Source organism: Oryctolagus cuniculus, chromosome 2, assembly GCF_964237555.1.
Source record: "Oryctolagus cuniculus chromosome 2, mOryCun1.1, whole genome shotgun sequence".
In the NCBI taxonomy this organism is placed as follows: Eukaryota; Metazoa; Chordata; class Mammalia; order Lagomorpha; family Leporidae; genus Oryctolagus; species Oryctolagus cuniculus.
The window spans coordinates 192,606,420-192,632,370 of record NC_091433.1 but is presented as its reverse complement, the minus strand read 5'-3'; the positions used below and the strand labels follow the sequence as shown (position 1 = coordinate 192,632,370).

Sequence of the window (25,951 nt, the reverse complement as noted above, 5' to 3'; positions counted from 1 at the left end):
CTGATCAAAACGCACGCTGCGTCACCCAGAGGAGCAGCAGCAACAGCTCAGGACATGGTTCCTGCTGCGGCTGAGAAGGCCCCCGGGCCCCTGGCTCCCCCAGCCCCACCCGGCTTCCCCCCTGCTCCTCCTGGGCCCCCGGCTCCCCAGGCCCCCCACTCCTGGCTCCAGCCCCCCGGCTCACCCCGGCCCCAGACCCCTGACTCCCCCAGCTCCCCTCGGCTTGCCCTGGCTCCCCCAGCCCCCGGCTCCCCCCCCCACCCTTCTCCTCTCTGCCCCCCTGGCTCCCCCGGCCCCCCTTGCAGAGGGCCTTGCTCTGCACTCTCTGGAAGCTGACCCGCCCGCCAGCTTTGGCCTCTGAGAGCCTCTGTTAGACGCTTGTCCCCTTTGGTGGGCGGGTAACGCTGCGGGACTTTGCCCAGGCTGGGAGCAGGGGAGATGCACACACATGCACACACGTACACACACACGTACACACACACGCAGTTTGGCCTATGTTAGTGGGGTGGGCCAGCCCAGGGTGTCCCGGCACGTCCTGCTGGGGGCAGCACTGCTCGGGGGCGTCTACAGGACCCGCAGCCTGTGATCCTGGAGTGGCTCTGCAGGCACCACAGCGGGGGTGCAGGAGGGGCACTGCCCTGGCCGGCCCTGAGCTGACCAAGGGGCACCTGCAAGAGTCTGCGAGCCCTTCAACTCAATGCACCTGGCCTCTGTGCCCCCTCCTGCCTGCCCCCCGCCTGCCTGCCCCCCCTCCTGCCTGCTCCCCCCTCCTGCCTGCCCCCCCCCGCCTGCACCTGCCCCTCCCCTGCCTGCACCTCCCCCTCCTGCCTGCCCCCCCGCCTGTACCTCCCCCTCCTGCCTGCACCTCCCCCACCTGCCTGCCCCCCCGCCTGCACCTCCCCCTCCTGCCTGCACCTCCCCCTCCTGCCTGCCCCCCCACCTGCACCTCCCCCTCCTGCCTGCCCCCCCCACCTGCACCTCCCCCTCCTGCCTGCCCCCCCGCCTGCACCTCCCCCACCTGCACCTCCCCCTCCTGCCTGCCCCCCCCGCCTGCACCTCCCCCTCCTGCCTGCACTTCCCCCGCCTGCACCTCCCCTCCTGCCTGCCCCCCGCCTGCACCTCCCCCTCCTGCCTGCCCCTCCCCCCTCCTGCCTGCCCCCCCCCGCCTGCACCTCCCCCTCCTGCCTGCCCCTCCCCTCTCCTGCCTGTCCCCCACCTGCACCTCCCCCTCCTGCCTGCCCCCCCCCGCCTGCACCTCCCCCTCCTGCCTGCCCCATGAACACTGAACCACGCAGTTATTCCGAGAAGAGACACAAGACAGAGCCACAGCTTGCTCTGGCTTCGTCAGTGTGACGGGCAGTGTTCGAACTTGCAAGTCGACAGGAGCCTGCGAACAGTGGGATTAAATAGGAGAACTTCAGTGCTGGCTTGTTTCAGCGACCGGCAGTTAATCACATGAAAACGAAACCTCTTTGTCCTGTCCTTTTGCGTATATCTTTATTTAAAATAAAGTGCTTTTCCTTGGCACTAGTGACCCAGCTACGTCATATTCCCAATATTTTTTTCCACTTTATTCAAAAGGCAGAAAGAGACACAGAGACCTTCCATTTGCTGGCAAACTCCTCAGATGTGCACGACAACAGGGCTGGGCCACGCTGAGGCCAGGAGTTCCGGGTCTCCCACCCAACGGCAGGGAGCCACGTAGTTGAGCCACTTTCTGCCGTCCTCCAAGGTGCGCATTGAGCCGGAAGTGCACTGAAGCAGAGGAGCCAGGACTCCTACCGGGCGCTCTGACGGCACGCTGGCCTCCCAAGCAGTGTCTCAACCGCTGTGCCAGTGCCCCGCCTCCAGCTTCGGAACTGCCTGAAGGAGCAGAGCTGTGGCTGCCCCTCCCCTCTCTGTGCGGGTTGAGCGGGGCTGAGCAGTGTCTCACCTGCGTCCATGCTGGCTGACTGCCCAGGTGCCTGCCCTCCTGCCAGCCCTGGGCAGACTGAGTAAGCTCAGGGCCTCCCGGCTCTGCCCTGGCCCTGCCCCAGCTGCTGCAGGCATTCGGGGAGGGCACCAGCGGGTAGATCTCTCCCAGTCACTCTGCCTTTCAAATAAATAAATCTCTTCTAAAAAAATACCGAGATGAATGAACTCAGCTAGGCATTTGAAGAGGATAAAAGCAGTGGACCGCGAGTTTACGTGGGCATCTGTCTCCTCTGCCGAGTGGCAAAAGGGATCCTTACCGAAGTCACAGCTCAAGTCCTAGTTAAAATGTTGGCTATGGAGTGGCCAGCACAGTGCCGCTGAATAGAGCAGTCTTAGTGGTTCATGTGTGTGTATATGTCACATTACATATTAATCGTGGAATTAATAAGTTGTAGCAAGGTGAGTAAGAAGTGTGTCTCCGCGTCTGTGAAGTCGGACTGTGCTGCTGATTCAGCCGCTTTTTCTTTCAAGGGACATATTTGGAGAAGACTGTGTCAGTGTGAAAGACGGCGCTCTCCTCAGTGTCACGGTGGACGGGAGAACGGCCAACATCAACTTGGAGACTCGGGTACGCGGCAGCCTCTCCCTGCGGCTCAGATGTCTGGAAGCAGAGTGGAAGCAGGAGTGACCCAGGGCCCACACCCGACAGCTTGCGTTCGCGTTCTGGGCTTCCTCCTCTCCTCGTTTCTGTGTGGTAGTCCCACCCTGCTTCTCCTTCCAGCACCTGCTTCCTGTTCTAGTCTGCGTGACGTGGAAACCTCCCCAGAGTGCTCTCCACGCTGCTGCAGGGGCCTCACTCCCATGGGATCTCTCCATGGGCTCCACGGGCACCCCACCCCTCTATGCAGACTCCATGGGCTCCACGGGCACCCCACCCCTCTATGCAGACTCCATGGGCTCCACGGGCACCCCACCCCTCTGCGGGGTCTCCATGGGCTCCACGGGCACCCCACCCCTCTGCGCGGTCTCCATGGGCTCCACGGGAACCCCACCCCTCTGCGGGGTCTCCATGGGCTCCACGGGAACCCCACCCTTCCACGGGGTCTCCAAGGGCTCCCACGGGCACCCCACCCCTCTGGGGGCTTCATGGGCTCCACGGGCACCCCACCCCTCTGCGGGGTCTCCATGGGCTCCACGGGCACCCCACCCCTCTGCGGGGTCTTTAATTTCTGTGTTCTTTGACTCTGTAGGTGTCTGAGAAATCACTAGATGTTACTTTGATATTTATAAATGAGAAAACATGAGTAGGTATCTCACTGGAGAGACACAGGTGGCCAGGAGGCAGAGGACAGCATTCAGATCCGTCCCTGATCAGCGGGGCGGGGCTGCTGCTGGAGACACCAGCATCCCGTGGCCGAATATCTGCTCCCAGGCCCACTTCCTGCTAATGTGCAGGGGAAGCTCCTCCCAGCCACGCGGGAGACCAGAATGGGGCTCTCATAGCCATTGAGGAAGTGAACCAGCAGGTGGTTCCATGTGTGTGTCTCTCCCTCTCTCGCTATGCCTTTGAAATGAATACATCTTTTTTTTCTTTTTTCTTTTCTTTTCTTTTCTTTTCTTTCTTTTTTTTTTTTTTTTAAGATTTATTTATTTGAAAGAGTTACAGAGAGAAGTAGAGAGGTCTTCCATCAGCCGGTTCACTCCCCAATTAGCCGCAAAGGCTGGAGCTGCACCGATCTGAAGCTTCCTCCGGGTCTTCCCACATGGGTGCAGGGGCCCAAAGACTTGGGTCATCTTCTACTGCTGTCCCAGGCCACAGAGAGCTGGACTGGAAGTGGAGCAGCCGGGTCTCTAACCGGTGCCCATAAGGGATGCTGGCACTGCAGGCGCAGCCCCAACCCAGTACGCCACAGCACCGCCCCCTGAAATGAGTAAACCTTTAAAAAGAGAATTAGAGGAAATGCAAATTTGAAGTATGAATGATCAGCACAAAGAGAGAAAGGACCCAGCGATGCTGAAATGCATAGGGGACTCTTGTCCAGGCCCTGGGGCGCAGAGGGCGTGTGCATTCCCCAGGGCAGTCTGGGAACTGCATGGAAGCCTGTGTGCCTGCGTCCCGAATCCAACTGCTTCCTGTTACTGAGGCTGCTGCGGGCCGTGAGTGATGGCTCCTGGCCCAGACCCTGCTACCCACAGGGGAGATCCGAGTTCCAGGCCCCGGCACAGCCTGCCCAGTGCGTGTGGTTCGTTAGTCTGCCCCTCCACCCCGTGTCCCTCCTGGGGTCAGGTGTGCTTGCTGCTTACGCCGCCCCATCCCTGAGTGTCTCCCCCGGAGCTCCCTGCACCCCTGCTCGGCTTCCCGGCTGACGGCTCTCTGGTTTCCTTGCAGACGGTGGAGTGTGAAGAGGGGAGCGAGGACGACGAGTCGCTGCGGGAGATGGTGGAGCTGGCGGCGCAGCGGCTGTACGAGGCGCTCACGCCCGTGCACTGAGCCGCACTCCGTGTAAACCCCCGACTCTGCTGTGCGACTTAATAAAACGCGTGGTCTCTTCTCTGGGGCGGCGTCTCCACTCCTCCAGAGAGCCCCGCCCTCGTGGGCCGCAGCCACACCGCGCGGGGCAGAGGTGCGGGGAGACGGCTCCCACCGAACACTGTGTGCTACTGCAGGGGGCGCACGCTCTGTGCTGCGGGCTGGAGTGAGCAGAGGCGCCACGCGCGGAGGGGGCTCTGCCACCCGCGGGTCCGGGGCTGCGGCTGACGCGGGCCTCTGCCACCCGCGGGTCCGGGGCCACAGGGTGCAGGCTCGCGTCGGGGTGCTGGGGTCCGTCCCACCTCCCCAGGCAGGGACCTGGCCTCTGCTGCGGTGCTGGCCCCTCCTGCAGCAGGCGCCCAGCCGGACGGTCACCGGGCCCGGCTGCAGCTCCGTGCTGATGCAGACCCCGGCTGGAGAGCGCCCACGGCCCGCAGGCCAGGGGGAAATGGGCAGAAGCGAGGAGCCAGGCGTTCCATAGCCGGGCGGCCGCCGTGACACCACTCTGGGAACTCGTGGGCGGGACTCTGAGCTGCGTAGGCGCAGACGCTGGTGACGGGCAGGCGGCCGGGCCCCGCCCCGCGCCGCGAAGTCCCGCCCCCGGCCCCGGATATCCGGCCTGGAGCCGACGGGCGGCCGGCGCGACCATGGCGCTGCGGGAGACGGTGTCTTCCGGGGGTCTCCTGGTCTGGCCTCGCGTGTTGCTGTTCGGTGACTCGATCACCCAGGTAGCCCGACCGTCGCGGGCTGGTCGTCCGCCCCCGGGGGACGCGGGGTGCCCTGGAGCGCGAGAGCGGCCGTCGGACCCGGGCCCTGCGGGCACCCGCGTCTGGTGCAGCCGGTCGGGCCGTCAGCGTGGCGTGGACGCAGAGCGCCCTGGCGCGCGAGCATTGTTGAGGAAGACGGCTCCGGGGAAGGGAGACTCCCTCCACGCGCGCCCTGGCTCTACGCAGGGTCGCCGTCCGGGCGCGGGGACAGGCGCGCGCGGGCTCCGCGGAGAGGGCGGGTGCGGGCCGGCGCGCGGTAACGGGCCTCTCTCCGCAGTTCTCTTTCCAGCAGGGTGGCTGGGGAGCGGCGCTGGCGCACAGACTGGTCAGGTGAGAGGAGTGGCCGGGGCCGGGGCGCAGCCGGAGGACTTTGCCCCCAGGCGTGGGGAGGGGTCTCCCTTCCCTGCCGGCCCTCCTGGGCGCCGCACCCTCAGTCCACACCGCCCAGCCCCCTTAGCTTCAGCTGTGGGGGAACCCGGGCCCCCAGGGCACCTGCTCTGACCTGCCCGGCCTGAACCATCCTCGCCGTTTGGATTTGACCCCCGGTCTCAGGGTTACTAGGACTTAACTTTACACAAAAGAGATTTGCCTGGGGCCAGCGCTGTGGCGCAGCAGGTAAAGCCACCGCCTGCAGTGCTGGCATCCCATGTGGGCGCCGGTTCAAGATCCGGCTGCTCCACTTCCCATCCAGCTCTCTGCTGTGGCCTGGGAGGGCAGTGGAGGACGGCCAAGTGCTTGGGCCCCTGCACCGCGTGGGAGACCTGGAAGAAGCTCCTGGCCTCAGCCTGACCCAGCTCTGGCCATTGCAGCCATCTAGGGAGTGAACCAGTGGATGGAAGACCTCTCTCTCCCCCTCACCCTAACACTTGGAAATAAATCTATTTGAAAGGCAGTCTTACCAGGGCAGGGGTGGAGGGTGGGGTGGTGTCTTCCATCTGTTGGTTCACTCCCCAAATGGCCGCAGTGGACACGGCTGTGCCGACCCAGAGCCAGGTGCTTCTCCCGGTCTCCCATGGGGTACAGGGCCCAAGCACCTGGGCCATCCTCCACTGCACTCCCTGGCCACAGCAGAGAGCTGGCCTGGAAGAGGGGCAACCGGGACTGCAGGCAGGACTTCACCTGCTACGCCACACACGTAGCTGATTGTACTGCCCTCAGCTACCCACCTGGTATTAAAGTAGGAGCCGAGGATCCCTTGATCCAGATGCTTGGGACCAAAAGTGTTTGTTTTTTTTTTCAGAACTTGAAAGATTTGCGTGTACACATGAGTTCCCTTGGCCATGAGACCCAAGTCTAAACCCAGCCCATCTGTGCTGCCTTCCACACAGAGCCTGTGCATTGTGACTTGCCAGTGAGGGCTGGGGTGGGATTTCTCACTCTGGCGTCACGTCCGCCCTCTAGAACATTAGAGATGGTGGGTTTGGGGCGCTTACAAGTCCTCATCCCATGGGGATAAATTCTTAAGTTTCAGCTTTAAAGATCTTTGTATGCTCGTTACAAAAAGCATCTTATAAAATTAAAAAAAAAAAAAGGCATCTGAACGCCTTTTAAATCATCTAAGTTGTTTCTTCTTTGTTTAAAGATTTATTTATTTGGGGGCCGGCACTGTGGCATTGTGGGTAAAGCCACTGCCTGCAGTGCCAACATCCCATGTGGGCACCGGTTCTGGTCCCGGCTGCTCCACTTCCAGTCCAGCTCTCTGCTGTGGCCTGGGAGAGCAGTGGAGGATGGCCCAGGTCCTTGGCCCCTGCACCCGTGTGGGAGACCAGGATGGGGTTCTGGGCTCCCGGCTTTAACATGCGAAAGCCTTGGGAGTGAACCAGCGGATAGGTCTTTGTCTCTACCTTTTGAGTGGATGAAAATAAATGAATGAATCTTGAAAATAAAAATCACCTGCTGGCGCTGTGGTGTAGTGGCTAAGGCTGCCGCCTGCAGTGCCGGCATCCCATATGGGCGCTGGTTCAAGTCCCAGCTGATCCATTTCCAATCCAGCTCTCTGCTGTGGCCTAGGAAATCAGCGGAAGATGGCCCAAGTGCTTGGGCCCCTGCACCTGCATGGGAGACCAATTCCTGGCTTTGGATCGGCTCAGCTCCGGCCGTTGCAGCCATCTGGGCACTGAACCAGTGGGAGGGAGACCTTTCTCTGTCTCTGCCTCTAACTCTGCCTTTCAAATAAATAAATCTAACAAAAGATCTAATTAATTGAAAGGCAGAGTGACAGATCCTCCATCCACTGGTTCACTCCCCAGATGGCTGCAATGGCCGGGGCTGGGTCAAGCCCAAGCCAGGAGCGAGGACTCCATCCTGGTCTCCCACATGGTGGCAGGGGCCCAGGCAGTGGGACCGCAGCCAGCCACCCCGTGGGGTGCCGTCCTTGCAGGCCAGCTTACCTGGCTGGGCACGGCACTGCCCCTCACTGACACGTCAGCACAGGAAGCCTTAGAATCACTCTTCGTTTCACTTGACTTTAGGAAATGCGTAGTCGCTGCCCAAGCGCCTCCCACGTCTGGGCCCCACGTTCAGTCTGCTCCTCCGACAGCCGGGCGCTCAGAACTGGGGGTGGGGCGGGGCGCACCCACAGAGCTCCACTGTACAGTGTTTCAGCTCTTGGAGTCTTCGAAATGGCTAATTTTTATGATGGTTACAGATAAAAACGCTCAGAATCTGATTAAAGATATGGCTCAATTTTTGTTTTTTAAAGGTTTTTGTTACTCAAAAGGCAGAGGTACATAGAGAGCTCCTCCGTGTGCTGGTTCCCTCCCCAAATGGCCACAGCAAGCGGGCCTGGTCCGAGCCGCAGCCAGGAGCTTCTTCCGGGGCTCCCACGTGGGTGCAGGGGCCCGAGCACCTGGGCCATCCTCAGCTGCTTTCCCAGGCGCATGAGCAGGGAGCTGGATGGGAAGTGGAGCAGCCGGGACTGGAACCGGTGCCCATATGGGATGCTGGCTCTGCAGGCCAGGGCTTTAACCTGCTGAGCCACAGCGCCGGCCCCTATGGTTCAACTTTTAAAAAAGGTTTTATTTTCATATATTTGAAAGGTACAGCGGCAGAAACACCTTCATCCACTGATTGACTCCCCAAAGGCCACATTTAGGGCTGGGCCAGAGACCGGGAGCAGGAACCGCATGAGGGTCTCCGTGTGGGTGGCAAATACCTGTGGGTATCCCAACACTTAAGCCATCATCTGCCGTCTGCCAGATGTGCTAGCAGAGAGCTGGAGTGGCCGGGACAGCGCAGGCGCTCTGGTGTGGGTGTGGCCTCTGGAGGGGCACCTGCCACAGTGCCTTTTTAAAATAAAAAAAAAATTTTATTTTATTGATCTGAAAGACAGTTACAGAGAGAGAGGTCTTCCATCCGCTGGTTCACTCCCCAGATGGCCACAATGGCCGGAGCTGCGCTGATCTGAAGCCAGGAGCCAGGTGCTTCTCCTGGTCTCCCATGGGGTGCAGGGCCCAAGCACTTGGGCCATCCTCCAGCGCACTCCCTGGCCACAGCAGAGGGCTGGCCTGGAAGAGGGGCAGCCGGGACAGAACTGCCGGGGCGTTACCCGCTGCCCCACCACACCGGCCCCTGCTGCTGGGATTTTGCAGTGCCACCTGAGTGCTCTCGCTTAGTGTCGTTAAGTGCGCCCCCTGCTGCCGGCCTGGGCATACAGCATACAGCCTGCAGGTGCTCCCAGCTGCTTGGTGGAGAAGCAGGGGTTTGCCCGGTGGTGCTGTGGTGCCCCTGGGTTGTCACCATCCATGTGGGCACCAGTTCGAGTCCCAGCTGCTCCACTTAATGTAGCTCCCTGCCAGCGGCCCGGGAGAGAGCAGCAGGTGGTCCTAGCATCTGGGCCCCTGCTCCCGTGTGGGCGAGTCAGGAGGGGCTCCTGGCTCCAGCCCAGCGCTGCCTGTTGCAACCATCTGGGGAGTGAACCAGCGGATGGAAGAGGCCCCACCTGCAACTCTGATTTTCAAATCAAATTAATTTTGAAAAGTAGGCATTTGAACCAAATAGCAAAGTGAACCCCGTTGGTTTGCGACTGGTGAGCCAAGCCCCGAGACTCCCTGTGTTCAGAGAACAACATAAATCTACAAAAGCCGGGTGTGGGGAGCCGGCCCGCCCGCCCGCCTGCGGCTGTGTCTGCAAACTGCCCCTCTCCCGGGCGACTGCGCAGCCAGGCGGTGACGTTGCCAGGGCCACGGGCGTCGGCAGGCAACACGCCTGGCCTCCGCTGTCCACCGTCCCACGCTTTGTAAGAAAGGAGGAGAAACTGCCTGGTGTGAACTGGTCCGAGTGGGAACCAGACATTTCCGTGATTACTGAAGTGAAACCCCCAGCGTTCGTCCACGCAACCCGAACTGCCCCGTCAGCACACTTGGTCCAGCTCACCGGCGGCTCGCTCGCCCATGCCCAGCTCTGCCGCCACACCCAGCCCTCGCGTGGCTGTGGATCCCTGCTGTGGGCGACTTCCGGGAGAGGTCGCAATGGTCTCATGGCCAGGTGGAGCCTGGGCACACGCGGGTGCCCCGAGCTCACCTTTGAAATTCTTCGTTCCAGGAAGTGTGACGTCCTGAACCGCGGGTTTTCAGGCTACAACAGCAGGTGGGCCAGAATCATCCTGCCGAGGCTCATCGGGAGCGGCCGCGACCTGGACAGCCCCGCGGCCGTGACCGTCTTCTTCGGGGCCAACGACAGCGCGCTGAAAGGTGACGCCGTGCTGCGTGTGCCTAGCTCGGCTGTGTTCTTTGAAACTGGCTTTTATTCCCAACCCGTTTCCACACGCCTCGGGCGACCCCTCGCACCACGGCACTGCCGGGGTGGGGGCTGCGGGCTCGGAGGGGCCGTCCCTCCGCTTCTCCGGGTTTGCTGGCACTGGGAGAACTGGCCGCAGACAGGGAGGGGCTTGCTCTCTGCCCTCTGTGGTGAGAAGGGGAAGCCGTGGCCCGCACTTCCGCCGTCTGGGAGAGGGCCACGTGTGGACACGGACACAGTCGCTGCAGACTGAGCTAGGCCTAAAGGAAACCTGCACGTTACATGGTACCAAAAAAATGCCAGGGAACTCCAAAAAGTGAAAGTGTTTTTAAAAGGTGCGTTTTTATCAAACTTGGGACCAGGAGAAACACCTTCAAAGCATGAAAACTATGGAGGTGGTCACCGAGGCAGAGTCCAAGAAAGTTATAAAGAAGAAAAGGGAAAGCTATTTGGAAAGTGTGGCAGACAAAGGATAATGCCTTTAATGTAGACATCAACAAGGAAAACAGTAACTGCGGTAGAAGGGGTAGGGACGGGCCACTCCCAGGAGGAGGAACCTGGGGCCCGCTCCGTGGTGCAGTGGGTTAATCCTCTGCCTGCAGTGCCGGCATCCCATGTGGGTGCTGGTTCGAGTCCCAGCTGCTCTTCCAGTCCAGCTCTCTGCTGTGGCCTGGGAAAGCAGAAGATGGCCAAGTGCTTGGGCCCCTGCACCCGTGTGGGAGACCTGGAGGAAGCTCCTGGCTTCAGATCGGCACAGCTTCGGCTGTTGCGGCCATCTGGGGAGTGAACCAGCGGATGGAAGACCTTTCTGTCTGTCCCTTTCACTCTAACTCTCCTCTCAAATTAAAAAAAAAGAGGAGAAATCCAACAGCCCAGTCACATGCGGAGAGGCACGGGAACTCCATTCAGCAGCCAGCAGAACGCGGGACTCGGGCGGGCACCGCCGTGAGCAGGGAGGCAGCCGGCGGGCGTGGGCGTGGGCGTGGGGGCCGGGCCTGCCCAGGGACACGGAGGGGGCGGGCAGCAGTCTGCGTGCAGGGATGCCCGTGTGCCGGTCTCCGCGGAGCAGACAGCCAAGTGCTGCCAGTGAGGAAACGGGGTTGGCTACAGGCACCTGCTACTAAATGCTACTTGAAGACTTGAGGGACACAAGCGGGGAAGGGAAGTCCTGTACGTTCAGTGTCAGCTCCTGCTTTAAGATCTTATCCGAGAGGGAGACAGGGAGTTCATGCCCCAGAAGGCCACAACAACCAGAACCGGGCCGATCCGACGGCAGGAACTCACACTGGGTCTCCCGTGCGGGTGCAGGGCCCGAGGACTTGGGCCGCCTCCACTGCTTTCCCAGGCCACAGCAGGGAGCTGGATCAGAAGAGGAGCAGCTGGGACTCGAACCGGCACCCGTATGGGATGCTGGCGCCACAGTGCTGGCCCTCTTAGGTTTCTTTTTAAAGTTACACATCTGCACCGGAAACCTGAACAGCCTGCCCGATGCCAGCGGCACTTGCGTGGACGGCAGGACCGGGTGACGGCCTTCTCCTTGCCTGTGGTCTGCAGAGCACTGTAGCCATCCTTGGCGAGACTCTACCTAGAGACCACCCCTCGTTGAGGCACTGGCCGTACGCACGCGCGCACTCAGCCGGTGGGATCTGCACAGCCGCACTAGGAGGCACGGGAGGGTCGAGTGTCCGCCCGGGGGCCTGTGGAGTTGGCGACAGAGCCAGGGTTGGAACTGGGCCGGTGCCATGCTGCACCTGCAGTCCCAGCACCCTGTGAGGGACCCTGCGTGTGCTGTTGCTCTCGAACAGATGAGAATCCCAAGCAGCACGTCCCCCTGGACGAGTACGCCGGCAACCTGCGGAGCATGGTGCAGTACCTGCAGTCCGTGGGCGTCCCCGAGAGCCGGGTCATTCTCATCACGCCGCCCCCGCTTTGCGAAGCGGCCTGGGAGAAGGAGTGCATCGCGCAAGGTGAGCGAGCCCCGGCGAGCCTGCTCCAGCCCGGGAGGCCCGCGAGCCCCGGCGAGCCTGCCCCAGTCCGCGAGGCCAGCGAGCCCCGGCGAGCCTGCCCCAGCCCCGGAGGCCCGCGAGCCTGGCGAGCCTGCCCCAGCCCCGGAGGCCCGCGAGCCCGGCGAGCCTGCCCCAGTCCGCGAGGCCAGCGAGGCCTGCGAGCCTGCCCCAGCCCCGGAGGCCCGCGAGCCCCGGCGAGCTTGCCCCAGCCCCGGAGGCCCGCGAGCCCCGGCGAGCCTGCCCCAGCCCCGGAGGCCCGCGAGCCCCGGCGAGCCTGCCCCAGCCCCGGAGGCCCGCGAGCCCCGGCGAGCCTGCACCAGCCCGGGAGGCCCGCGGGGGCTGCAGGTCCCCGTCCGCCTGCATTTCCGTTCCCTCACCCCTGAGAGCTGACAGGACAGAGGTCCTGGGGCAGGTGCTTGGGGCACCCACGTCCCCAGGCGACACCGCCCTGAGTCCCGGCGCCACCAGTCCCTCTCCAGCTGCTGGTGAAGGCCCCTGGGAGGCAGCGGGTGGGGGCCCAGCCTTGGCTGCGGGGCGCCTGGGGAGTGAACCAGCGGATGGAAGCCTCTCTGCCGTTCAAGTGGATGAAAACAGACACGAAAACAGGTTCCGAGGAAGGCAGGAGGGGGCGGGCAGCCGCTCCCCCGTGAGGGCCTGCGCTCTGCCTGGGGAGCCGCCCTCCGTGGGGAGCCCGCAGTGCGAGCCGTCTGCGCTGTCCCGAGGAGCTGTTCCCCGCGTGCAGCGGCCGTGTCTCTGAAGGGCTTTATGGAACTTCCCTAAGCGCCCTGTAACACAAGGAAAACAGGTCATGCTAGGACAGGTTATTTTTTGTTTATCTCAGAGAGAGAGAGGTCTTCCATCCACTGGTTCAGTCCCCAGATGGCCGCAGCGGCCTGAGCTGGGCGATCTGAAGCCAGGAGCTTCCTCCGGGTCTGCCACGCGGGTGCAGGGGCCCAAGCACTTGGGGCGTCTTCCACTGCTTTCCCAGGCCACAGCGGAGAGCTGGATTGGAAGTGGAGTAGCCGGGACTCGAACCCACGTGCATATGGGATGCTGGCGCAGCAGGCGGAGGCTTTACCTGCTTTGCCACAGCGCCGGCCCCCAAAATTCTTACATTTTACTTTCATTTCCTCATTCACGCCCTGTACGCTGTAGTCCAGGGGGAATTTTGCCCATGGGTCAGAGGTGAGCAGAGCTAGGCAGAGATCACAGCTCATTGACCTGATGAGGTCTCAGGCGCAGCTGATGGTAACGTGGGTGGGCTTTGCAAACAGTCGATCCGTGGGTGAAGCAGAACCAGGGACGTTTACCCCCCTTCCCCCCCACGCACACACGACACGCAGCCTGTCCCGTGTCTTCAGCTTTTCTCTCCACTGTATCACTCCCGTCAGTTCCCGGACACCGTCAGCTCCTGCGGCCTTGCCCGCGGACCTGTGAGCCCGGCCAGGACGGCAGCAGCACGGCCGCCTCCCAGCGTAGCACCTGCCTCCCAGCGTAGCACCCACCCCCCGGGACAGCAGGGCCAGGAGAGGCCGAGGCCCGCGCGCGCTGTGCCCTGGGTCTGTGCGAGTTTACTCACAGTGCGCCCCAGATCGGGGGCTCTGCCGGCAGAGAAAACTGCTCTGTCTCCAGGCCCAGCCCGCAGTTGCCCACCATGCCGGAGCGGCTTCTCTTTACGCAGGAAATCTGGGTCAGCGTCCAGCTCCCAGGGTTGGCTGTGTCTTTCCTGCCTGCCCTCAGCCAGCGCAGCACACACAAGTGAGCCCAAGCCCACGGCTGCCCCTTAGCAACTGTCCAGGGGTGGTAAGTCCCACCTGGGATCCAGCCTCCCCACTGTGAGCCTGCCGGCCCCCTGCCGGGAGAGCCCTGGAGTTCTGGGGCATCTGGGGGTGAGCAGTTGGCGGACAGTCTCGGTCACTGCCTCTCAGACAGCAGGCACGGGAGAGACAGAGGGGCAGCTCCCGTCTGTGCCACAGCCGGCGGGGCCGAGCCAAAGCCCAGACCTCCACACGCTCTCGCACACGGACGGCAGGCGTCCCCCTGTCCCGCTGCCCCCTAGGCCGCACAGGAGCCGGGACTCCAACCGGGCACTCTGGTATGGGTGCAGCTGTCCCAGCCCGTACCGAACACCTGCCACAGGAAATGGGAACTAAAAGCTCAGCGGACCTTGCACCAAGGACCAGCGTGAGTCTCGGCTGCTACTGGGCTCTGCTCTCTAACAGGTCACAAATTAAATCGTGTGAATGCGGTTGTCGGAGAGTACGCCAGTGCGTGTGTGCAGGTGGCTCAGGACTGTGGCACTGACGTCCTCAATCTGTGGGCCCTGATGCAGGAGGACAGCCAGGTAAGTGGCTTGCTCTGGCCTTCCGTGGGGTGGGGGTGGGGGGCAGGGTGGGGCACGCACCAGGAAGCCAGGCGGGCAGCTTGCAAACCCAGCCATGTGGCCGGCTCCTCAGCTAGGAGTGAACGTGGGAGACAGAAGTGAGAACGAGGGCGTAGACGTCGTTTCCTCCTGCAACGTCAGCATCCCAGACAGACACTGGTTCCAGGCAGTGGCGGATGGCCCAGGACAACAGTGAGAACTAGGCAGGCAGCTCTAGCCGTGTGCAGGTCAGGCTGATAGCGTTGGGGGTTTGTAGTTCTGAGCCGGCCTGAAAGCTGAGCCCATGGAGGATGGCGCAGCCCCGCAGGAAGACAGCGGACGGCGGCTTAGCCGGGCCGCCAGAGGTCCTCCGGCCAGGGGTTCACTCCCCAGTGGCTGCAACTGCGGGGGCTGGGCCAGACCGAAGCCTGGAGCGTCTTCCAGGTCTGTGTGGGTGCAGGGCCCAATCTCTCGGGCCATTCTCCACTGCTTTCCCAGCCACATTAGCAGGGAGCTGGATCAGAAGAGGGGTAGCCAGGACTCAAACCAGCACCCATGTAGGATGCTGGTGCTGCAGGCAGAGGCTTATCCTGCTGCCACAGTGCCGGCCCCCTGAGGATACTTTTAAAAGCTCATGAAAAAATAGAATTAAAAGGTTTATTTTGGTAAAATCCATACATTGCAGGCTTCAAAAATTCATGGAAAATATGTACTGTAAAAACAGTTATGCTTGAGTTCCAAAATTTTGTGTTCCAGAGTAGGAACTTCCTGCAATGCCCTCCTGCAGGGGCACTAACCAAGGGAGGACTCGGCGGTCCCTGGGGTCCTTGCCTGATGGCGGCTAGGAGTGGCCATTTGGACAGAGGAAGGAATAACAAAAATAGCCAAGAATCATGAACCTAGGTGAACTTTTCCCCTTTTTTTTTTAAGATTTTATTTGATAGGCAGAGTTATAGAGAGAGAGAGACAGAGAGAGGTCTTGCATCTGCTGGTTCCCTCCCCAGATGGCCGCAACGGCCGGAGCTGGGCGATCTGAAGCCAGGAGCAGCTTCCAGGCCTCCCACGTGGGTGCAGGGCCCAAGCACTTGGCCATCCTCCACTGCTCTCCCAGGCACAGCAGAGAGCTGGACTGGAACTGGTGCCCACATGGGAACCCGGTGTGGTGGCTCTACCTGCTATGCCACAGCGCCAGTCCCCCCGTAATTCCTACCCACAGCAGCCTGGTAGCTGTCCACACTTCCACACTTGCTGCACGCCAGGAACAGCGAATGGCAGCCAGTTCTGCCAGCAGCTCTGCGGCGAGCAGCCCTGGCCGCCAGGCTCCTGTCTCGTCTAGCACCTTCCCGGCTGGGCCGGGGGCTCGGCAGCTCGCTTGAACACAAACGGCGGGTGCCGGTCACGCGTCCTTTTCACTTCACCGCGCTGGGATTCCAGAGCTGAGCCCTTCCTGAGAGGTCACCCGAGGCCTGGGGGCAGGTGTGATGGGAGAGTCGAGTCCTCACTCCACCCAGGGTGTACGAGGCTGAGGAGGGGAGCGCTCACTGGGAGGGGGGCTCCGGGGTGAGCCGTCTCGAGCTAAGGGGGGCCAGACAGTGCGCGTTCTTGTGCCTACCGACTTGCCGATCTGTAGGCGACTGCGAGGCAAAGGCACGTGCGTTTTCACGTCCGTGGATGGACCGTCACCCAAGAGCCACAGGACAAGGCCGCGGCCCACCCCACAGCCCCAGGAAGGTGTCCGTGTGCCTGAGCCCCCGACTCACCTGTGGCCCAAGCCGGGGGCCGACTTTCTGATACACTTTAGGGCCTTTCACTCTGCTCTCCCCCGCCAGGACTTCTCCGCCTACCTGTCGGACGGGCTGCATCTGTCCCCAGAGGGAAGTGAGTTCCTGTTCTCGCACCTCTGGCCCCTGATCGAGGGGAAGGTCGCGTCCCTGCCCCTGCTGCTTCCTCACTGGCAGGATGTGGCAGACGCGAAGCCGGAACTCAGTCTGCTGGGAGACGGAGACCACTAGCCGCGCACGGCAAGGCACGGCGGCTGCGGGCGCGGAGTGGATCCCAGGGAGCGACCAGCAGTGCCTGCCCAAGGCTGAGCCGCCGCCGCCGCTCTAATAAAGCATCGGGGTTTCTCAGGGATGCTTTCTACTTGGGTCACGTTGGCTCTGGTACTAAGTATTTATTGATCGATGCGGGTATCGTCAGTGCCACAGCTATAAAACATACCCTGAGCAGCTTGTTAATTCCGTAAGTGGCAAAAAAGACAATTCTGGTTTTGTAAAAAGTCAACAATTTTATAAAAAATGTCCTTACATTCTGCTAAGAACAGTTTCACTCATACATATACCCACACACCTCACTCACTTTGCATCAAACTCTGAAAGTACAGCGAAAATACAAGGATATCATGACAAGGTAAAGGACAGGAAATACCGTAAGGTACACGTTCAAGTATTAGTGTAACAAGTATGACAAGTATCTGGGTAACAAACGTGGGGGTGGGGGAGGCATGATTTGTCACAGGTTTGGTTAACTGCCCTCAAGGTCTGAGAGTTACCTTGGTCAAGATGTGCTGGCTATAGGAAAGAGCTCCCAACGGTAACTGTAGACCAGACTTTGGACTGACGCGCCTGTCCTCCACACAGGCGTCCTGGAGCAGTGACGGGGCAGGCAGTGCAGAGCCCCTGGGCGTTCCGGGCTGGGCCCTGCTGCGCGCCCCTCCTGGCCGGCTCAGCACGCCCTGGCCTGCGCAGAGAGGTCTGTTTCTACGGGAGAAACACTTCCCCACTAGTGTTGGAACACAGCCAGCCGGACTCCTGGGAACTTTTTCCCCGAGCATCGCGTGGTATTGGGCGGACGAGACTACACAGAGACCGCCCAGCACGCTGGAGTCCTCAGACAGGCAGGAGTGCCGTCTGCAGCTCCACGTGGTCTAGAACGTTCCAGAGCCACATTAACTCCGATTCTCTCCGCATGCTGCCGACATGGGTAACACCAGATAGAAGACCCACGTTTTGGAGATAATGTAGAAATAGCTTTATCTCCTTTAAGGCAAAAAAATAAATAACTGTTCCAGTCGTCCTCACAAGTAACTCAACACCACAGTGGACCATTACAGTGTAGAAACATCAGATCAGCTTGCTCATCAGTGCTGTTAGCAACACAAAGGGTTAATTTACAAAAACGTAAATATCTGACATCATCCAGCTGTATTTCTGCTTTGGTACCACAGGTCCAGGGACACTTTAATGATTAGGAACTAAAACCTGAAAGCCTCAAAATAAGCTAGATGCACCTGACCTCTCCAGCAGGGGGCGGGGCGGGCGGCCCGAGCAGTCCCTGAACCTGTGACGGGCATCTGCTGCGAGGCCACTCCTGGGGTCGCCCAGAACTTCACAGGTGCCTGCTGCGACTTCAGGTCCCACCTACACACGGGCACACCGGAGCCCGGGGCTCACGCGGCCCTGCACTAGCACTCCGTCTCCTTGCTGTCCACACGGCTCTGCCGCTGCAGCTTGAAGGAGGCGGCCTTCTCGCTCCTGGTCACAGGGTGGTCTGTGAGGTCCTCGAAGGACTTGGCGGCCGCGCTGCTGTTGGGAAAGGGGTCTTTCTCAAAGCCGTCCTCGTCCACGTGCGAGTCCGTGCTGGGGTCTTCCTGGATGGTGTCCATTCTCTGGTGGTCCGGCTTCGGAGCCACGGGTACAGGGGGCATCGCAGGGACGGCCTGCAGGGGCTGCAGGCGGCCTGGGGTCTGCGGGGCGGGGAGGGGCTTGATGATGCGCACCGACGCGGAATCCATGCTGCTTAGCATTTCCACGTTCTGGAAAGACGAGGCGTTAACTGATGGGAGTCAACGGGGACTCAAAGCTCCTCCCAGCTCCCCCCGCCCTGTCTGCGCTGTGGTCCCCGTGCTCAGGGAAGCCCTGAGTGAGGCTCACTCAGCCCGAGGAGCTCCAACAACCTAACCTGACGTACCCCGCCAAGAGGACCCGAAGCCATCAGAAGTCACTGCTCTCAGGACAGCTGCCGCCAGCCTCCACCCTCCTCCGCGGGGAGGATCATTTGGTTTGGCCCTGCCAAGGCAGCCGCGGGGAGGACTCAAAACCCAGCCAACCTAGAGCAGGCCGATCTTTGAGCTGGTGAGTTCGCATGGCCCACGGTCGGTGTTTAAATATCCAGTGGCCCTTGGCAGAAAAAGGTTCCCACCCTCGCCATGTGCTGCTGCGAGGCCTCGCCGTGAGTGCGACGGCTGGCCCCATGCCCGTGGGAAGTTCTGTCCACACTTGCGGATACTCACACTCGGGTGAAACAGCGACAGGGACTCATACTGCTTGTCCAGCTTCTTATCCTGGAAAGGAAGAGCAAGACGAGGTCACCCCTACACAGCCCTGAGCCTGACGCCGTCCGTCCTGGCAGGCCACTCGGCTGCGGTGGGTGCGGGGGGACCGCAGGCAACGCTCTGCAGGGCGGCCCGAGGAAGGTTCTGGCACTGAGAGAACGGGCGCCTCTGAGAGCTGCTTTCTGAGCGACGTCTCCCGAGAAGGCAGCTGTCCCTGGCTGCTGGCTGCCGCTGAGGTGCGGCTGGTGACAAGGGGCCGTCACCCCTGCACGTCACTCTGCACGTCCCCAGCACGGCCGCTCGAGGACAGGCGTGGTGACAGTCGCGACTCTTCCCGCCAGCCCCAGGAAGGGATGTTCGAGGGGCCCCAGGCAAGAGCAGCAGGCGAGGAGGGGAGAGGCGGAGGGCAGGGCCAGGCCTCTGTCCCGGCAGCTGGGCAGGGGCTCCCCCTCAGAGGGGCGCACGCCACAGCCTCCGCGCCCACCCCCCACGTTTAGGAGAGAAGTGACGTGGGAGACGAGGTTTGAGAAGAGCTCCTCAGACGCCCAGTGCGGTCACGGCCGCCGCCCGTTCTGCGTGAGGGTGGAAGGTCTGCCCACCCGTACGCTGCTGTGGACCGGAACACCCCCAGGGTAATGCCGAGAATCTGTAAGGTGCGCGGGGAACACCTCTGAAAGGCTGACGGTTGGTATTCGCCGTTGTAACAAAGTCACCCTGAAAACGCTGTTCACCCAGAGATCTTAGACACATCCACTTGACCTGCCTTCTGTACTTGGAAGTACACAATTTCTAAGAAATTTTACAAGAAGTCTTCAAAAAGTTCATGGAAATGCACACTATCTTTCAACTCCATTTTCCACACACGCTTCTTTGAGAGACAGAACTCTCCAGATGCCCTCAGGTAGGGGTGCACGCCGGGAGCAGCCCAGCTCTCCCACGGGAAGGGCAAGGGCCCAGCAGCTGAGCCCCTGCTCTGCACGGCAGGAAGCTGGAGGCGACGAGGGCCAGGGAGGAGACGGGCTGCTGACGCGGGGCCGGGAGTCCTGACCGCCCCGCCAGTCCTGCAGCACCGCGCGGAGTACACAGCCACCCACACACAAATGGTGTCTTCAAGAACTGCTTGTTCAGCTTTGTCCTAGACAAGCTCTTCAGGGTTAACCAAGGAATGTCACTGGAAACAGCAGGTCACACTCTGCTAACAAATTTCTACCTTTTCCAAAAAACACATGGTTGGGATTCTGCAGCAATTTCATGAAATGCTGAATTACTTAAAAGTCGGTGCTTGGTCCGGCGCTGTGGCCTAGCGGGTAAAACTGCCACCTGTGGCGTCGGCATCCCATGTGGGTGCCAGTTCAAGTCCCAGCTGCTCCACTTCCCATCCAGCTCTCTGCTGTGGCCTGGGAAAGCAGTGGAGGATGACCCAAGTGCTTGGGCCCCTGCACCCGCGTGGGAGACCCGGAAGAAGCTCCTGGCTCCTGGCTGCTGGCTTTAGAGTGGCACAGCACCGGCCATTGCACCCGAATGGATGAAGATCTCTCTTTCTCTCTCTTATTCTCTCTGTAAATCTGACTTTCAAACAAAATAAATAAATCTTTAAAAATAAAAAATCAATCTTAAAAAAAAAAAAAACACAAGCTGCTGATGTGGGGTGGGTGGTGGTGCGACAGGTTCAGTCACCTTTCGGAACACCCACAGCATACGGGGGTGCTGGCTTGAGCATCAGCCACCTCCACAGCGGACGGGTGGCTCGAGTCCTGGGCCCCTGCCGCCCAGGGGAGACCCACAGGAAGCCTGGCCCAGCCCTGGCTGTTGGGGGCATCTGCAGAGTGAACCATTGCATGAAGAATCTCCTTCCTCCTTCTATTGCTCTGCCTTTTCAACAGCTAAAAACGAACATTTAAAAATGGCGACTTACCACACAATGGACAAGAATGCTGAAAGGAATCCAGAATATCAGGGAGAAGACCAGGACGGACCCTACGATGTTGTCTGCTAAGAACTTTCCTGCGAAAATCCGAACAGGGGACGAGTGAGTGTTTCGAGCAAGTGCTTCACCTCGTAAACCCGAAATCAAATGCTCTTGGAACATGATCCTGCTGTGTCGAGGGCCACGAGACTGCCACCTGTCACCACTGCTGTCGTGGTCGTGAGGCCTGTCCACGCGCTCCTCAGGAGGGCGCGGCCGCCCCGGCACAGCAGACCCCGGCGTCGCGGTCAGCACGCCGACCACAACCACGGAGACGCTGCTACCAAGGCTGGGGGTGCCTAGGACAGCGCCGCCCTGTTTCTGGGTGTGATTTCGGATTACACTGCGGAGTCTTGAGAGTACAGTCACCTCCTTGTGCAGATCCCGAGACCCACCCGAGACGCGTGTTCACGGAAGTGGTGAGCAGGCCCGCTTCCGCAGGAAGGGGCCCAGACCGGACACCACACCTCTCCAGCGGGGCCATCACCTACCGAAAGTGTTGATGCTCAGCTGGTCAATGAAATCCCAAAACCGCTCAATTACATCCTGCACGCGTTTTTCACACTTGCCCTACAAAGAAAACACGTGAGGCATCACCCCTAAAAGCAACACACGTAGGAATGGTCTTGACTTCATTACGATCGGCGGCGTAGGGGCCCATCTGACGGAAGGCAGTGACGTCGATGCAGGCGCTGTGGCATCGCCACTGCTGGGGACACCGCCCCCCATCAGAACACTCTGCTAATGCACTGTGCGAGGCAGTAGATGGAAGTTCAAGTACTTGGGCCCCTGCCACCCACACAGGAGACCTAGAGAGAGATCCTGGCTCCTGGCTCCAGCCTGGCCCAGCCCTCGCTGTTACAGGAACTTGAGGAGTAAATCAGTGGACAGAAGGCAGTGGGTGCCGCTGCTCTGTCTCCGTGTGTCCTGTCTTTCAAGTGGATGTGTGTTACTGTGTGTACACACATCAGTACTCAAGTGAGGCTATACTGTTCTGACACAATCACAATTAGTCCATTTGCAGAAGTGAATTTAGAATCACCAGGAGATAAAACTCAAGAAAACCAGTTTGGGGGCCAGCCTTGTGGCACAGCAGGTTAAGTCACCACCTATGACACTGGCATCCATATGGCAACGGTTCAAGGTCTGGCTGCTCCACTTTTTTTTCTTTTCTTTTTTTTTTTTTTAAACAGGCAGAGTTAGACAGTGAGAGAGACAGAGAGAAAGGTCTTCCTTCTATTGGTTCACTCCCCAAATGGCCACTGTGGCTGAAGCGCTGCGCCGATCCAAAGCCAGAGCCAGGTGCTTCTCCTGGTCTCCCATGGGGTGCAGGGCCCAAGCACTTGGGCCATCCTCCACTGCACTCCCGGGCCACAGCAGAGAGCTGGACTGGAAGAGGAGCAACCAGGACAGAATCCGGCGCCCCAACCGGGACTAGAACCCGGTGTGCCGGCGCCGCAGGGGGAGGATTAGCCTAGTGAGCCGCGGCGCCGGCCATGGCTGCTCCACTTTCAGTCCCTTCTACTGTGCCTAGGTATGCAGGGGAAGATGGTCCAAGTCTTTGGGCCCCTGCACCAACTTGGGAGACCCAGAAGAAGCTCTTGGCTTCTCTATCTATAAATCTACCTTTCAAATAAATAAATAAATAAATCTAAAAAAAGAGAAAAATCAGTCTCCCAAAGATGGGTAATGTGAGATGGACAACACTGTCAAACAGAGCTTCACAAGTTTGTCTGATCCTTGCGATCCTTACCCATCATCCACATGAATAAAACTATGTTCTACTGAAAAAAAAAAAAAAAAAAAAATTCTGGCCAGCGCCGCGGCTCACTAGGCTAATCCTCCCCCTGCGGCGCCGGCACACCGGGTTCTAGTCCCGGTCGGGGCACTGGATTCTGTCCTGGTTGCTCCTCTTCCAGGCCAGCTCTCTGCTGTGGCCCGGGAGTGCAGTGGAGGATGGCCCAAGTCCTTGGGCCCTGTACCCCATGGGAGACCAGGAGAAGCACATGGCTACTGCCTTCGGATCAGCGCGGTGTGCCAGCCGCGGCCATTGGAGGGTGACCCAATGGCAAAGGAAGACCTTTCTCTCTGTCTCTCGCTCTCACTGTCCACTCTGCCGGTCAAAAAAAAAAAAAAAAAAAAAAAAACCTCTGCTGGGGCCAGCGCTGTGGCATAGTGGGTAAAGCTACTGCCTGCAGTACCAGGATCCCATATGGGTGCTGGTTCTAGTCCTGGCTGCCCCTCTTCCGATCCAGCTCCCTGCTATGGCCTGGGAAAGCAGGAGAAGGTGGCCCAAGTGCTTGGGCCCTGCACCCGTGTGAGAGACCTGGAAGAGGCTCCTGGCTCCAGGCTCCAGCCTGGCTCAGCCCCAGCAGTTGCAGCCATCCGGGGAGTGAATCAGCGGATGGGAGACCTCTCTGACTCTGCCTTTCAAATAAAATAAATAAACCTTAAAAAAAACTCTGCTGCTGAGGGGCCAATGCTGTGGCACAGTGGGTTAAGCTGCTGCCTGCAATCCCAGCATCCCACAGAAGTGCCAGTCCCAGTTGCTCCACTTCTGATCCAGCTTCCCGCTGATGTCCCTGGGAAAGCAATGGAAAATGGCTCAAGTGCTTGGGCCCCTGTCACCCACGTAGCAGACGAGGATGGCGTTCTAGGCTCCTGGCTTTACCTGGCACAGCCCCAGCCATTGTGGCCATCTGGGGAGGGAACCAGTTGATGAAGATACTACTTCATTTCTCCCTCTAACCTGGTCTTTCAAATAAATAAATCTTTAAAAACTTTTAAAAAATAAAAAGAGAAGAGCCACTGCTGAAAGCAACCAACTTCACCACCAAGTGCCGGGTCCTGCCCTTGTCTGGGCCCCGTCTGGGCCCAGCCACCCTCGCAGGGCACGATCTCCGCTGGCCTGGGCGGTGGCCTTGCAGCTGCAGTGGCGCTGACCTGCACCTCGACCCGCAGGTAAGCAGGCCGGGGAAGACGCCGCGTCTGCAGCTCTGCGTGTGCTTTCACTTCCTCGTTTGCAGGCGTGCACACGTGACCCCCCCTCCCCCCCAGCCCGAGCGCGCACTCACGTTCATGTCGCAGAACCCTACGGTGCAGGGCTTGCCCTTCCTCAGGAACAGGTTCTTCTGCTCCGCGTCCACGTAGGGCACGCAGCGCCCAGAGGGGTCCCTGCAGCACACCTTGCACGAGTTCTCCGTCTCTGAAACACAACAGGCCCAGCTCTGCACCCCTCGCTCCCCGACCACACTGCCCCCCCATTCCAAACGCTAACACCGCCACAACCACGTCCCAGTTCACTCCGCAGCCCTCAGAGCCACACAGGCCACAAAGGCCGGGAAAGAGACGCCTGCGTCCCTCCTGACCCCTTCCCCAGGGCTCATGTCCGGCCGCGTCCCTCGGCCCGGCGTTCTCACTACACGGACTCGGATCTGCAGCTGCTGTGTGCGGAGGACGCCCCACACAGCCACGCCGGCTCCTGCAGGCCAGAGTGTGAGCGATGTGTCTGCCTGCCACGGCGAGCCCAGCGACACGAGTCCCACAGCCCACGCTCAGCGACCCTCCAAGAGCAGTTGAGGGTACGGGGGTCGGGGGGACAACAGCTGGGCATCAGATGAGCTGCACAGGCACATGCACCAACAGCAAAAATGCCAAAAATTAACCTTGCAGTGGAACCGCGGGGAGACTCTGACCCAGGGGAAGTCTACATGCACGCTCAGGGAAACGAAATCAGGCAGAACACAGAAGCAAGGCAAAGACACCTCCCACCGTCCCCTCGTCTGACATCGCTTGGGCACTTCCTGTGACTGCCGGTCTTCCCAGGGCTCCCTCAGCCCCTGCTTCCACTCAGTGAGCGACTCACTTGGCAACCACTATGTGCTCCTGGCTCCATCCCCCACGGGGCGGGCAGCTCCCGGTGAGGGAGTCGGCAGCACCACCTTAGCCACTCCAAGTCCGAAGTGGGTGGGAGCCAGAACCCAGCCAGTCCCCGAAGGCCCTGCTCCGACCCGAGGGCTCCGAAGACAGCCTGGAGACGAACCTCAGAGCAGTCCGAGGCCAGCGTGAGAGGCTCCTGCTCCCGGATGCCCTGGCAGGGACCCAAGGCAGCGGGCCCAGCTCTGCTGACAACAGCTAAAATCCACTTTGGTGGAAGCGGACCCTGGAATTCTCAATGCTACTCTGATTTGTATGACACAGAGAGGCGGTGAGGACAGACGTGCACTCCATCTGCCCACTCCAACACTCCGCCTACCCTCCCCCAGAGCCTGCTACGTCTGAACTGTAGCAAGATAGCCAGACCATTTTCACATGGGTGCAGCTGGGGGCAGAGGTCAGCCTGTACACACTGCCTCCCCCTCCTGCCTGGTCCCAGTCTGCTTCTCGCCACCGCTCTGGGCAGCAGTCACGGGCGGGCCTCCACCGGGGGAAGGGGCCCGGCAGCCAGCGCCCGTCTCCCCCACGCACTCACCATTGCACGCACAGGACTCCAGCTGCTGCTCCCTCTCACAGAAGGGGACACACTTGCCATCCTTACACTTGCCCAGGTCCAGGCAAACTGTGTCATCTTCGGCATTTCCTGGGGGCGGGCACTCACTGCTGTTCCCTGGTGGCAAAGACCCATTAGCACGCTGAGGCACGGAGCCCCTGTCCTCCAGTGCTCTCATCAAAAAGAAAAAAAGCGAGTGCCTCATGGACAGCGAGGCCAGGGTTCCCGCCCGTACCTGTGCAGTAGGACACGCCTTTGCACGTGGCATTGATAGCCTCCTGGCACTTCTTCTGCGAAGTCTCGAACCGACAGTGTTTACAGCAAGGGCTGTTCCTGTCACTGTGAAGACAGGGAACGCTCAACACACATCGTGACAGCACAGAGGCCGGCACAGCGCTCAGAGGTCACCCCACTGCTGCAAAATCAGACTCCCACGCAGCTGCAGCCACAGCACAAACCGACCGTCCCTCTCACGTGCCGGAAGCAACCTCAATTCCACGCTTAGCAGAGAAGCACGGTTTCACAGAGCGCCCACCTCTACAACATCTCCTCAGCGTGCAGTAAGATGTTCATTAAAAACAGGAAGACGGGGGCCCACCGGCCGTCGGTGGCCGAGACAGCAGTGGCCGGAGCCTGCCCGTCGGTATTTTCAGGGTCAGGATGTCTCCTTTGCTCACCATGGATAAAAGCTTCCCCTTCTAAGCCAAGCACTGATCTAGCTGTGCAAAGAAAAATGGAAGCGCGGGCCTTCCACAGCGCCACCCTCAGTGCGTGTCGTTACGGACGCTGCACTATCACTCTGCACGTGACTCATACCCTAGGACTGACGTCTGACTGGTGCACAGTC

At 60.4% G+C, this 25,951-nt stretch overlaps 3 protein-coding genes across 8 annotated transcripts in view; 2 read left to right on the top strand and 1 right to left on the bottom strand.

Annotated features, from left to right (window-relative positions):
- CPSF3 (cleavage and polyadenylation specific factor 3) overlaps positions 1-4,466 on the top strand; it is a 40,220-nt gene extending 35,754 nt beyond the window's left edge. Inside the window, exons 17-18 of the mRNA XM_002722482.5 lie at positions 2,446-2,542; positions 4,304-4,466. Coding sequence (XP_002722528.1) covers positions 2,446-2,542; positions 4,304-4,405 — 199 coding nt within the window. The 3' untranslated portion in view covers positions 4,406-4,466. The remainder of the gene's footprint in view (positions 1-2,445; positions 2,543-4,303) is intronic.
- A 549-nt stretch (positions 4,467-5,015) lies between these two features.
- Positions 5,016-16,633, top strand: IAH1 (isoamyl acetate hydrolyzing esterase 1 (putative)). 2 transcript variants are annotated; one of them, XM_002722481.5, is made up of 6 exons: positions 5,016-5,172; positions 5,489-5,541; positions 9,754-9,902; positions 11,754-11,915; positions 14,177-14,298; positions 16,146-16,449. In XM_002722481.5, exons 1-6 carry the CDS (start codon positions 5,092-5,094, stop codon positions 16,326-16,328), a joined length of 750 nt encoding a protein of 249 aa, XP_002722527.1. In that variant the 5' UTR covers positions 5,016-5,091; the 3' UTR covers positions 16,329-16,449. The 2 variants fall into 2 exon arrangements, with proteins under 2 accessions (XP_002722527.1, XP_069925568.1); XM_070069467.1 differs by lacking the exon at positions 5,489-5,541 and having other exon boundaries at positions 5,053-5,172; positions 16,146-16,633.
- ADAM17 (ADAM metallopeptidase domain 17) overlaps positions 16,584-25,951 on the bottom strand; it is a 55,885-nt gene continuing 46,517 nt past the window's right edge. For all 5 annotated transcript variants that reach the window (XM_002722480.5, XM_070069465.1, XM_070069466.1 and 2 more), the window contains 7 exons: positions 25,340-25,443; positions 25,087-25,221; positions 23,690-23,820; positions 21,107-21,185; positions 20,565-20,653; positions 18,608-18,658; positions 16,584-18,130 (listed from right to left, as the gene is read on the bottom strand). In XM_002722480.5, the coding sequence (XP_002722526.1) occupies positions 17,780-18,130; positions 18,608-18,658; positions 20,565-20,653; positions 21,107-21,185; positions 23,690-23,820; positions 25,087-25,221; positions 25,340-25,443 (940 nt within the window). In that variant the 3' untranslated portion in view covers positions 16,584-17,779. The remainder of the gene's footprint in view (positions 18,131-18,607; positions 18,659-20,564; positions 20,654-21,106; positions 21,186-23,689; positions 23,821-25,086; positions 25,222-25,339; positions 25,444-25,951) is intronic.

What these genes read in the sequence shown, in the direction of transcription:
- IAH1 (XM_002722481.5), top strand. Translation starts at nt 5,092, where the DNA reads ATGGCGCTGCGGGAGACGGTGTCTTCCGGGGGTCTCCTGGTCTGGCCT. An exon ending in CAACGACAGCGCGCTGAAAG is followed by an intron (nt 9,903 to 11,753) that starts GTGACGCCGTGC and finishes GCTCTCGAACAG; the next exon opens with ATGAGAATCCCAAGCAGCAC. An exon ending in GAAGGAGTGCATCGCGCAAG is followed by an intron (nt 11,916 to 14,176) that starts GTGAGCGAGCCC and finishes GCTCTCTAACAG; the next exon opens with GTCACAAATTAAATCGTGTG.